General features: G+C 40.6%; 1 protein-coding gene across 1 annotated transcript in view; it reads left to right on the top strand.

Annotated features, from left to right (window-relative positions):
* LOC100591599 (cytochrome P450 3A5) overlaps nucleotides 1-14,077 on the top strand; it is a 32,176-nt gene extending 18,099 nt beyond the window's left edge. Inside the window, exons 10-13 of the mRNA XM_003278062.4 lie at nucleotides 1,141-1,301; nucleotides 9,008-9,234; nucleotides 11,557-11,716; nucleotides 13,398-14,077. Of these exons, the coding sequence (XP_003278110.1) occupies nucleotides 1,141-1,301; nucleotides 9,008-9,234; nucleotides 11,557-11,716; nucleotides 13,398-13,493 (644 nt within the window). The 3' untranslated portion in view covers nucleotides 13,494-14,077. The remainder of the gene's footprint in view (nucleotides 1-1,140; nucleotides 1,302-9,007; nucleotides 9,235-11,556; nucleotides 11,717-13,397) is intronic.

The following is a 14,077-nucleotide window of genomic DNA, read 5'->3' as shown; positions in this document are numbered from 1 at the left end:
CTCAGAATAATGGGGTTCAATGTAACTGAATAAAATAATTGGATGGTTGAATTTACCCACAGCAGCATACAGAAATATTCACTGGTAAATCCAAACTCTGTAGACCTTTCTCACACTCATTTTATATTGTGTTTGGTTGTGAGTTACATGACTGCAACAGGCACCATATTTATTTCTGTGACCCAGGTCTCTAAACGTCCTAATTCAGCCCTGACCAAACAGACTAGTGATGGACCATCATGAGCTTCTCTCAGGAGAAATATCAAGAGGGAGGCCAACCTGTAATCATAAGAACTTCTGCTATTTTAATGCCATTCATCAGACTACAGTCAATCACCAGGCTTCTGGCTTTTGTCTATCTCTGCTGTCTTGTACAGCCTGAGATAGTCCATTTTGAGAACTGTACCCTAGATCTTGTATTGCCTGATGCCTGTCAAAGATGTAATCCATGCTGCTTAAGTGAGGTTGTGCAAACAAATCACCATATCTCCTGCAAGTTTGGATTTTGATTCAGTAGCTCGATGGTGGGGTTTGAGATTCTGCATTTCTAATAAGCTCCCAGATGCAGCTGGTGCTGCTGGTCCATGAAACACACCTTGAGTAGCAAGAGGTGATCTGTAGCTCAATATTGGTCCTTTAAGTTCCCTCAAACATATATAGAGAAAAGGTCCTAAATATTGCAAATTCTCTCAAAGTTTGTCAAGCTCTATTGGAATTCTCTCAAAGTTTGTCAAGCTCTATTGTAGAAAATCACATTTTTCTTGGGGAAAAGCCTACCCCATATTTACTTACAGATAAAGTACTTTTAGGATCATTCAACGCACACACCCATAACACTGAGTATGTAAGACAGAAATGCTCTCTCTGGAAATTACAGCAGTGCTGGTGCTGGGACGCCATGATGAGGAGTGTATGGCCCACAATCATGTAGACCTTGGGAAAACCTGGATTAAAATGATTTTGCGTCATTCTGGCCCTGTGTAAGATACATATCAGAATGAAAACCACCCCCCAGTGTGACTCTGAATTGCTTTTCTATTTTTTTCTTCTTGGGATTGGAGAGCTTCAATTAGATTTCATCTAAGCTGTGATGTTGTACATTGACCTGATTTACCTAAAATGTCTTTCCTCTCCTTTCAGCTCTGTCTGATCTGGAGCTTGTGGCCCAGTCAATAATCTTCATTTTTGCTGGCTATGAAACCACCAGCAGTGTTCTTTCCTTCACTTTATATGAACTGGCCACTCACCCTGATGTCCAGCAGAAACTGCAGAAGGAGATTGATGCAGTTTTGCCCAATAAGGTGAGGAGATGACCCCTGGAGATGAAGGGAAGAGGTAAAGCCTTAGCAAAAATGCCTCCTCACCACTCCCCAGGAGAATTTTTATAAAAGGCATAATCACTGATTCTTTCACTGACACAATGTAAGAAGCCTCTGAGGAGAAAAACAAAGCGAGAAACATAGAGAATGGTTGCTACTGGCAGAAGCATAAGATGTTTGTAAAATATTGCTGGCCCTACTGGTTCATCTGCTTTCTGTTACCACAATAATGCTAAGTAAAAAAAAAAAAGACTGTGGAGCCAAGATGGCCAAATAGGAACAGCTCCAGTCTACAGCTCCCAGTGTGAGCAACACAGAAGACGAATGATTTCTGCATTTCCAACTGAGGTACTGGGTGCATCTCACTGGGGATTGTGGGACAGTGGGTGCAGGACAGTGGGTGCAGTGCACCAAGCCTGAGCCAAAGCAGGGCGAGGCATCATCTCACCCGGGAAGCGCAAGGGGTTGGGGAATTCCCTTTCCTAGGGGTGACAGACAGCACCTGGAAAATCGGGTCACTCCCACACCCTAATGCTGCGCTTTTCCGATGGTCTTAGCAAACAGCACACCAGGAGATGATATCCTGCGCCTGGCTCAGAGGGTCCTACACCCATGGAGCCTCACTCATTGCTAGCACAGCAGTTTGAGATCGAACTGCAAGGTGGCAGCGAGGCTAGGGGAGGGGTGCCCGCCATTGCTAAGGCTTGAGTAGGTAAACAAAGCGGCCGGGAAGCTAAAACTGGGTGGAGCCCATTGCAGCTCAAGAAGGCCTGCCTGCCTCTGTAGACTCCACCTCTGGGGGCAGAGCATACCCAAACAAAAGGCAGCAGAAACTTCTGCAGACTTAAATATCCCTGTCTGACAGCTCTGAAGAGAGTAGTGGTTCTCCCAGCACATAGCTTGAGATCTGAGAACGGACAGACTGCCTCCTCAAGTGGGTCCCTGACCCCCGAGTAGCCTAACTGGGAGGCACCCCCCAGTAGGGGCAGACTCTCACCTCACACAGCCGGGTACTCCTCTGAGACAAAACTTCCAGAGGAATGATCAGGCAGCAACATTTGCTGTTCACCAATATCCACTGTTCTGCAGCCTCCGCTGCTGATATCCAGGCAAACAGGGTCTGGAGTGGACCTCTCACAAACTCCAACAGACCTGTAGTTGAGGGTCCTGACTGTTAGAAGGAAATCTAACAAACAGAAAGGACATCCACACCAAAACCCCATCTGTACGTCACCATCATCAAAGACCAAAGGTAGATAAAACCACAAAGATGGGGAAAAAACAGAGCAGAAAAACTGAAAAATCTAAAAATCAGAGCGCCTCTCCTCCTCCAAAGGAACGCAGCTTCTCACCAGCAATGGAACAAAGCTGGATGGAGAATGACTTTAACAAGTTGAGAGAAGAAGGCTTCAGATGATCAAACTGCTCTGAGCTAAAGGAGGAAGTTCAAACCCATGGCAAAGAAGTTAAAAACCTTGAAAAAAGATTAGATGAATGGCTAACTAGAATAACCAATGCAGAGAAGTCCTTAAAGGACCTGATGGAGCTGAAGACCATGGCACGAGAACTACGTGATGAATGCACAAGCCTCAGTAGCCGATTCAATCAACTGGAAGAAATGGTATCAGTGATGGAAGATCAAATGAATGAAATGAAGCAAGAAGAGAAGTTTAGAGGAAAAAGAATAAAAAGAAAGGAACAAAGCCTCCAAGAAATATGGGACTATGTGAAAAGACCAAATCTACGTCTGATTGGTGTACCTGAAAGTGACAGGGAGAATGGAACCAAGTTGGAAAACACTCTGCAGGATATTATCCAGGAGAACTTCCCCAATCTAGTAAGGCAGGCTAACATTCAAATTCAGGAAATACAGAGAACGCCACAAAGATACTCCTTGAGAAGAGCAACTCCAAGACACATAATTGTCAGATTCACCAAAGTTGAAATGAAGGAAAAAATGTTAATTGCAGCCAGAGAGAAAAGTCGGGTTACCCACACATGGAAACCCATCAGACTAAGAGCTGATCTCTCGGCAGAACCTCTACAAGCCAGAAGAGAGTAGGGGCCAATATTCAACATTCCTAAAGAAAAGAATTTTTAACCCAGAATTTCATATCCAGCCAAACTAAGCTTCATAAGTGAAGGAGAAATAAAATACTTTACAGACAAGCAAATGCTGAGAGATTTTGTCACCACCAGGCCTGCCCTAAAAGAGCTCCTGAAGGAAGCACTAAATATGGAAAGGAACAACTGGTATCAGCCACTGCAAAAACATGCCAAATTGTAAAGACCATCGAGGCTAGCAAGAAACTGCATCAACTAACAAGCAAAATAACCAGCTAACATCATAATGACAGGATCAAATTCACACATAAAAATATTAACCTTAAATGTAAATGGGCTAAATGCTCCAGTTAAAAGACACAGACTGGCAAATTGGACAAAGAGTCAAGACCCATTGGTGTGCTGTATTCAGGAAACCCATCTCACGTGCAAAGACACATATAGGCTCAAAATAAAGGGATGGAGGAAGATCTACCAAGCAAAAGGAAAACAAAAAAAGGCAGGGGTTGCAATCCTAGTCTCTGATATAACAGACTTTAAACCAACAAAGATCAAAAGAGACAAAGAAGGCCATTATATAAAGGTAAAGGGATCAATTCAAGAAGAAGAGCTAACTATCCTAAATATATATGCACCCAATACAGGAGCACCCAGATTCATAAAGCAAGTCCTTAGAGACATACAAAGAGACTTAGACTCCCACACAATAACAATGGGAGACTTAAACACCCCACTGTCAACATTGGACAGATCAACAGGACAGAAATTTAACAAGGATATCCAGGAACTGAACTCAGCTCTGCACCAAGCGGACCTAATAGACATCTACAGAACTCTCCACCCCAAATCAACAGCATATACATTCTTTTCAGCACCACACCACACCTATTCCAAAACTGACCACATAGTTGGAAGTAAAGCACACCTCAGCAAATATAAAAGAACAGAAATTATAACAAACTGTCTCTCAGACCACAGTGCAACCAAACTAGAACTCAGGATTAAGAAACTCACTCAAAACCATTCAACTACATGGAAACTGAACAACCTGCTCCTGAATGAATACTGGGTACATAACGAAATGAAGGCAGAAATAAAGATGTTCTTTGAAACCAATGAGAACAAAGACACAACATACCAGAATCTCTGGGATACATTCAAAGCAGTGTGTAGAGGGAAATTTATAGCACTAAATGCCCATAAGAGAAAGCAGGAAAGATCTAAAATTGACACCCTAACATCACAATTAAAAGAACTAGAGAAGCAAGAGCAAACACATTCAAAAGCTAGCAGAAGGCAAGAAATAACTAAGATCAGAACAGAATTGAAGGAAATAGAGACACAAAAAAACCCTTCAAAAAATCAACGAATCCAGGAGCTGGTTTTTTGAAAAGATCAACAAAATTGATAGACCGCTAGCAAGCCTAATAAAGAAGAAAAGAGAGAAGAACCAAATAGATGCGATGAGAAATGATAAAGGGGATATCACCACCCATCCCACAGAAATACAAACTACCATCAGAGAATACTATAAACACCTTTACGCAAATAAACTAGAAAATCTGGAAGAAATGGATAAATTCCTCGACACATACACCCTCACAAGACTAAACAGGAAGAAGCTGAATCTCTGAATAGACCAATAACAGGCTCTGAAATTGAGGCAATAATTAATAGCTTACCAACCAAAAAAAAGTCCAGGACCAGACAGATTCACAGCCGAATTCTACCAGAGGTACAAGGAGGAGCTGGTACCATTCTTTATGAAACTATTCCAATCAATAGAAAAAGAGGGAATCCTCCCTAATTCATTTTATGAGGCCAGCATTATCCTGATACCAAAGCCTGGCAGAGACACAACAAAAAAAGGGAATTTTAGACCAACGTCCCTGATGAACATCGATGCAAAAATCCTCAATAAAATACTGGCAAACTGAATCCAGCAGCACATCAAAAAGCTTATCCACCATGATCAAGTGGGCTTCATCCCTGGGATGCAAGGCTGGTTCAACATATGCAAATCAATACACGTAGTCCAGCATATAAACAGAACCAATGACAAAAACCACATGATTATCTCAATAGATGCAGAAAAGGCCTTTGACAAAATTCAACAACTCTTCATGCTAAAAACTCTCAATAAATTAGGTATTGATGGGACATATCTCAAAATAATAAGAGCTATGTATGACAAACCCACAGCCAATATCATACTGAATGGACAAAAACTAGAAGCATTCCCTTTGAAAACTGGCACAAGACAGGGATGCCCTCTCTCACCACTCCTAGTCAACATAGTGTTGGAAGTTCTGGCCAGGGCAATCAGGCAGGAGAAAGAAATAAAGGATATTCAATTAGGAAAAGAGGAAATCAAATTGTCCCTGTTTGCAGATGACATGATTGTATATCTAGAAAACCCCATCGTCTCAGCCCAAAATCTCCTTAAGCTGATAAGCAACTTCAGCAAAGTCTCAAGATACAAAATCAATGTGCAAAAGTCACAAGCATTCTTATACACCAATAACAGACAAACAGAGAGCCAAGTCATGAGTGAACACCCATTCACAATTGCTTCAAAGAGAATAAAATACCTAGGAATCCAACTTACAAGGGATGTGAAGGACGTCTTCAAGGAGAATTACAAACCACTGCTCAATGAAATAAAAGAGGATACAAACAAATGGAAGAACATTCCATGCTCATGGGTGGAAGAATCAATATTGTGAAAATGGCCATACTGCCCAAGGTAATTTATAGATCCAGTGCCATCCCCATTAAGCTACCAATGACTTTCTTCACAGAATTGGAAAAAGCTACTTTAAAGTTCATATGGAGCCAAAAAAGAGCCTGCATTGCCAAGTCAATGCTAAGCCAAAAGAACAAAGCTGGAGGCGTCACGCTACCTGACTTCAAACTATACTACAAGGCTACAGTAACCAAAACAGCATGGTACTGGTACCAAAACAGAGATATAGACCAATGGAATAGAACAGAGCCCTCAGAAATAATGCCACGTATCTACAACTATCTGATCTTTGACAAACTGGACAAAAACAAACAATGGGGAAAGGATTCCCTATTGAATAAATGGTGCTGGGAAAACTGGCTAGCCGTATGTAGAAAGCTGAAACTGGATCCCTTACTTATACCTTATACTAAAATTAATTCAAGATGGATTAAACATTTAAATGTTAGACCTAAAACCATAAAAACCCTAGAAGAAAACCTAGGCAATACCATTCAGGACATAGGCATGGGCAAGGACTTCATGTCTAAAACACCAAAAGCAATGGCAACAAAAGCCAAAATTGACAAATAGGATCTAATTAAATGAAAGAGCTTCTGCACAGCAAAAGAAACTACCATCAGAGTGAACAGGCAACCTACAGAATGGGAGAAAATTTTTGCAACCTACTCATCTGACAAAGCGCTAATATCCAGAATCTACAATGAACTCAAACAAATTTACAAGAAAAAAAACAACTCCATCAACAAGTGGGTGAAGGATATGAATAGACACTTCTCAAAAGAAGACATTTATGCAGCCAACAGACATGTGAAAAAATGCTCATCATCACTGGCCATCAGAGAAATGCAAATCAAAACCACAATGAGATACCATCTCACATCAATTAGAATGGTGATCATTAAAAAGTCAGGAAACAACAGGTGCTGGAGAGGATGTGGAGAAACAGGAACACTTTTACACTGTTGGTGGAACTGTAAACTAGTTCAACCGTTGTGGAAGCCGGTGTGGCGATTCCTCAAGGATCTAGAACAAGAAATACCATTTGACTCAGCCTTCCCATTACTGGGTATATACCCAAAGGATTATAAATCATGCTGCTATAAAGACACATGCACACGTATGTTTATTGCAGCACTATTCACAATAGCAAAGACTTGGAACCAACCCAAATGTCCAACAATGATAGACTGGATTAAGAAAATGTGGCACATATACACCATGGAATACTATGCAGCCACAAAAAAGGATGAGTTCATGTCCTTTGTAGGGACATGGACAAAGCTGGAAACCATCATTCTCAGCAAACTATTGCAAGGACAAAAAACCAAACACTGCATGTTCTCACTCATAGGTGGGAATTGAACAATGAGAACACATGGACACAGGAAGGGGAACATCAGACACTGGGGCCTATTGTGGGGTAGGGGTAGGGGGGAGGGATAGCATTAGGAGATATACCTAATGTTAAATGATGAGTTAATGGGTGCAGCACACCAACACGGCACATGTATATATATATGTAACAAACTTGCCTGTTGTGCATATGTACCCTAAAACTTAAAGTATATAAAAAAAAAATCCAAAAACCTCAGTGGCAACTAATGATAAGCATTTATTGCTCACAAGACCGGATAGTGAGCTCTGCTGATACTGACTGGACTCACTCTGGTCTGGCTGTGGTCTGAGGGAGCCTCGCCCTGGGGGCGCGATGCAGGCTGACTCAGCTCTCCCCACACTTGTCTCATGTTCCACTCAGGTAGCCACTGGCAAAGAAGCCAAGCTAGGAACCAGGGTATCTGACTCCTGAGCTAAACTCTAACCCTCTACAATATTGCCTCCCAAATATAACACCAAGTGCTAGGTACGTATCATCCACAGTTTTCAGACTTCTGCCCAAACTGGGATTCTTTTTGGTGTGAAGAGACCTGGCCTGTGGGGCTGACCCTGGTGTGGCAGTGAGGCAGACACAAAGGGATGTTTACATCCAGCCCTGAATATTACAGTCCAGCCCTGAAGCAACAACTAGGAGACTGTTCTGAAACGAGGGGATGGGGCTGAGTGTGGGGTTCTATTCTCTTCATAACTTTAACTAGAACTCAAATTGTGTACCTTGGTAGCATCCAATCATAAATTTATTTTGTCGTATTTGTGATAGAAAGGAACAAGTTTATCCTCAAATTTATTTATTTGTTTATTTATTTATTTGAGACAGGGTCTGACTCTACAACCCAAGCTGCAGGGCAGTGGTGCAATCTCAGCTCACTGCAAACTCTGCCTGCCAGGCTCAAGCCATCCTCCCACCTCTGCCTCCTGAGTAGCTGGAACTACAGGCGCACGCCACCACACCCAGTTAGTTTTTGTATTTTTTGTAGAGATGGGTTTTCACCATGTTGCCCAAGCTGGTCTGAAACTCCTCAAAAGAGTTACCAAGCAGGACTCTGCAACCAATAATCCTTGTGTGAAGAGGATATTTGCTCTTTTCCCTGTTTTTCTTTCTTGGTACAGATGTGTGACCTCTTTTTGAAAGGTGATAGTGACTTCGGTGTATTTTATTTGGTGGTAATGGTCATAGCCCATTAATCACACTTCTTCCCATGAGAAAGAAAAACCACTACATGGTCATGCTAAGGATTTCAGTCCCTGGGGTGAGGACGGTCCTGAATATCTCCTACATTCATAACTCTTCCACACATCTCAGTAGGTCACTGAGCACATCAATGGACATGACAGTTATTAAAATACTTCATGAATACTATGATCATTTACCAGTATGGGTTATTCTCTGAAGCTTCTAATACTTCAGTAGTACTGCATGGACTCAGTTGAGAGTTAATTCAAAATCTCAAATTACCCAAATTTGTTTCTTTCTTTCCAGGCACCACCTACCTATGATGCCGTGGTACAGATGGAGTACCTTGACATGGTGGTGAATGAAACACTCAGATTATTCCCAATTGCTATTAGACTTGAGAGGACCTGCAAGAAAGATGTTGAAATCAATGGGGTATTCATTCCCAAAGGGGCAATGGTGGTGATTCCAACCTATGCTCTTCACCATGACCCAAAGCACTGGACAGAGCCTGAGGAGTTCCGCCCTGAAAGGTACAAGGCTCCAGGGAAATGGAGCTCACCCTGAACCAGGCTGGTTCAAGCATATTCTGCCTCTCTTAATCTACATGACAATCGTGTGGTTGTACAATCATTTGCTTGTAAGTCTTTTTATCACAAAAAAAGTGATAATTATCAAACTTTACAAGCCACAGACTAGAAAATATGAAACTACAGCTATCCACAGTTCCAGCACAAGATGAAGGTCATCAATTATGTCCCTGTGGGCATTTTTCTATGCCTGTATAGATTTTTTTAAACTAGAATGGTATCACTTTTTATTTGGTTTGAATTGCTGCTTACTTAACAGGAAACTATCCAATGACATATACTACTATAAATATATATATGTATATATTGCATATGCCATAAACCATTTAACCATGATGTTATTTCAGGTGTATAGGCTTTTTATTCCTTTCTGTTTTTTCTATGCTGTGCCCTTTAGCTCTCTGAATTTAACAGCAACTTTAAAACATGCTTCCACATTCCATTTGCTTTCAATGTTACTTGCTATTTCCTCTATGGTAATTATAAGAGTGCAGGCTGAGGTCCTGAGAAGTCCTCATCCCTAACAGTTTAAGCCACTTCACTGAAGACACAAGACAGCACAGGTCCTGTCTGTGGCTGCAGTCCTGTGCAGTTCCCTTATACTCTCAGTAGACATCTCACACACTCCTCCTTGGAGGTGTCTTGAGCATGCTCTTCTGGGAATTCAGGGACAAGGTCAGGCCTTAGGCACAGCATATGGTTGGTGTTTTCCCATTATTGTATTATTAAGCAAAATTTAGAATGAAATTTTTAGGGTACTGGCTGGTGATTTAGGATGCTTGGGATCTAGACTTTCATTAGTCCCTACCTGCAAGTTTGCTGATGGGAGGAACCTTGTCTTGTTGGTCATGGTGTCCCTAGTGCTAGCATGGAGTCTGCACATAATACTTGTTCACAGAGTAAGTCAGAGCTGACCAAGTTCTCTGTTTTCTGGAGTAGAGGACTTCTATGTTTCCTGCAAGCTCAGCACTTCCTCCTGTGGCTACACTAATACGAAATCAGAGATCACTCGCTATACTTCACTTTGAATCACTCAGTCACCAAAAAGATAGTGCTTGCCATGTTTCAGGAACTTGGCCAGGCAGGGAGAAATAAATCTGATTTATATAAATCTAAATCATATGATTTATATAAATCTAAATTACAGGATTTATATAAATCCATGATTTATATAAATCCATAAATCCATATGATTTATATAAATCCATAAATCCATGATATATATGTATATGTGTGTGTGTATATATATATTAGAGAATGTCTGACATATACACAAGTATATTGTATAGACACCAGCCTACAGAATAGTTTTTGTGCATCTCCATATATCTATCACTGGTTCCAACAGCCATCAATCCATGTTAGCTGCCCCATCCAAATGCCACCACCACCCTCCTCCTGACTATCATGTTATTTTGAAGCAATAGCCTGTAAATATTTCAGAATGCTCTCCAAAATATAAAGACTCCTGTAAAAACATATAACAATGCCATTATTACTTTCCTCGAATCAACGTTTTTTCCTTACTATAATCAAATATTTAGAAATCAAATTTGAATTAAACATGGGTCAATCTTCAAAGAATTTATAGCCTAATGGAACAGATCAAGGAAAGCAGTGATGACACTACAGTAGGGTAGCATCATATGCCCATGTAATTTATTCAACTTAAACTATCCTGTAAGGGTGTGGGGGAGAAAGTCAGGAAGAGATGGAGAGAAGAACAAGGAAGAGAAGGAGGAGAAGGAAGCAGAGGAGAAGGTAGACGGGGAAGGTGGAGAGGAGGAGGGGGGAATTAGAAAAAAAGAGATGACAGGAGAAGGAAAGGGAAAAATAACAACTTGAAATAGCACAAGACATTTTCTCCTTCTCCTTTCTCAATGAGCATGTGACCAACATAAGTGTGAGTTGAGGCAGGAATCTACTTTTCCATCCATCAGTCTTATCACTTATGTGCCTTTTATAGTGTGAACACATCACCACCCTGAATACAATTTTAGTGTTTAGAGATAAATATTATTTGCAACAATATTCATCTCATCTCAAGAAACGCTCCTATAGGGTATGGAGAATGGAAAGAACCTGTACGTTACGATTATCATAACGAAATAACCAAAGCAGGATTTCAATGACCAGCCCACAAAAGTATCCTGTGTACTACTGGTTGGGAGGTGGAGGGGGGTGGTTCTTAAGTAAGAACCCCTAACATGTAACTCTGTGGTTTTCATGTTTCATTAACTTTTTAATCTACCAATATGGAACTAGGTTCAGTAAGAAGAAGGACAGCATAGATCCTTACATATACACACCCTTTGGAACTGGACCCAGAAACTGCATTGGCATGAGGTTTGCTCTCATGAACATGAAACTTGCTCTAATCAGAGTCCTTCAGAACTTCTCCTTCAAACCTTGTAAAGAAACACAGGTCAGTACACTTTCTGACATTTTATTAAGAATTTTTTTAACTGGAGGGTATATATTTTTTAAAAGAATATGCATGTTTATCTTTTAATAATTCATTCTATGGGCCAAAGAACCTATTTGGATCCATCTTTGATCATTAAGGATGCTTCAGTTCTGGACTTCGAAACCTGTAGCATTAAAAACATCATGTAAAGTCAATGCAGATTAGCATGACATGATTATGTGCAGTCTCTTTGAACCTGAGTAAGTTTAAATTCAGTTTCAAGTCAATTGGAAAGAAGAAGTGTTTTGCACAATCATTAAGTGCAATGATTACCTGGCTGTGACTTAAATGGTGTTCTCCGTCACCAGAACCTGCAGAAGCTCCCTCATGACAGTGGTTCTCAACCACTAGCTGTATATTGGAATCACCAGGGAGCTTTAAAAATTCATGATGCCTGTGACATCTCAGAAATTCTTAACTAATTAACCCAAAGCGTGACTGGTTCTGTTACACTGTCAGGTGTACCCCGATCAGTTCTCACGTGAAGCAAAGGTGGAGAATGACTAATTTCAGGCATTTCTGGTGGATATGAAGGACTACCATAGAGCAGGGCTATCCTTACTGCTTGACCTTACATTCCAGGTGATACATTTATAGGAAGATTTAGAATCTTTTCTCTGAAGAAGTTAAAGAACAGATGTCATTGATTCATATTAAGCAACAGCCTATAAGTCTTATTTCCAGGACTGGTGCATTTAATATGCAACTCTACCCCTTAAGTACACTTTGTGCTTGGGAGAGGAGGAGGATGGAGATGGTTGCCATCTTATCTATGGCTTCAGGGCAGCTGTGTAGCTTTCCTACGTGTGTATTCAGGCAGGAGGCTCAGCCCTGAGAGAAAGTGGGCCTCTGGCACACCTGGGACAGGAAAGATATTCCCTGGCAAGCTCTCAGGCATCTCAGGCTGGCGCTTCTTTGTATCCATGGCAACTTGCTTTCCCCTCACTGAACTGAGATCAGAATGTTACTCTGTTGGTGGCTCCCCCAACAGCGAAGGGGCAACTCAGTGACAATAGTGCTAGAAGTATGAATCAAAACACTGTACAACTTGAGAACTTCCCCGTTTGCACTACGCTTGGAAGCCAGAGGAGATGTTAAAAAGCAAAGAATAATTCTTTCTGAAGACCTTTCCCATCGTTGCACTTGATGGGTTCAACTGGGAGGGGTTACTAGACTCTGGAAGTTGAAAACTGCCCACATAATTAAACTGTACAACAACTACTCAGGATTACCTTGCAAGTTTTAACCTATAAAAATTTAACTTTATATGGCACTTCCAAAATAGTTTGCCATAATACCTATTAATCTAGATTTAATTTTTAAAACTCATCCTTTTTACTTAAGATTTAAATTAAAAAAAAAAAAAAAACACAAGTCCACAAGAATTTGTCTCAGGCCTGGCACAGAGTCGGTGCTCCATAAATATTTTGTTAAATGATGGATGGTGAGTGCTTTTACTATCCAGTCTTTACCCAGCTTATAGATTAAGTATGAAGAATCCAAGATACATGGTGTTGAGAGTCGTTTTTATATGCTTGCAAAGCATTTTTGTCATTCATGTATTTTTTCTACTTTGCTTCCATCTTTTCTTCTCTCACTTCATTTATTAATTCTCCATATGCTTGTTTAACTATTGTAGATCCCCTTGAAATTAGGCATGCAAGGACTTCTTCAACCAGAAAAGCCCATTGTTCTAAAGGTTGATTCAAGAGATGGAACCCTAAGTGGAGAATGAGTTATTCTAAGGACTTCTATTCTTCAAGAAAGCTGCACCCCAGAACACCAGAGATTTCAATTTACTTTGTCAATAAAACCTTGAAATAAAGATGGGCTTAATCTAGTGTACTGCATGAGTAGTTGGTGATTTTGTACATTCATTGAGCTCTCCCAGTGTCTGTGTAGAGTGTTGTGCATTATGTAATATAAAGGAGGTGATCAGATAAGTGACAGATAGGTAGACTCAGCTTCTCTGCTTCTCATAGGACTATCTCTACCCACCTCTAGCTAGCATTGTCAACTCCTCCTGAGCTCTCATCAGAGAATAAATATTTCTCAACAATTTGATCCATAATTTTTAAGAAAAATAAGAATTATCATGATGACTCTAATAGTGACATTTATATCACATGTTTTATTTGTAATATTCTATAATAAATTTTATATTAAGCGAAGTGATAAAATCCCCTTTACAAAAATATTATCTGATGCCGTCCTGCACACTAAAGAGAAATCTATAGAACTGAATGACTGAATACCAGCAAATAAACATTATTTATCGTTGTAATCACTGTTGGTGTGGGGCCTTTGTCAGAATTCCAC

This window comes from Nomascus leucogenys, chromosome 17 (assembly GCF_006542625.1).
Source record: "Nomascus leucogenys isolate Asia chromosome 17, Asia_NLE_v1, whole genome shotgun sequence".
Classification (NCBI taxonomy): domain Eukaryota; kingdom Metazoa; phylum Chordata; class Mammalia; order Primates; family Hylobatidae; genus Nomascus; species Nomascus leucogenys.
Note: the sequence above shows the minus strand (reverse complement) of the source record. Positions and strands in the feature narration are given on the sequence as shown.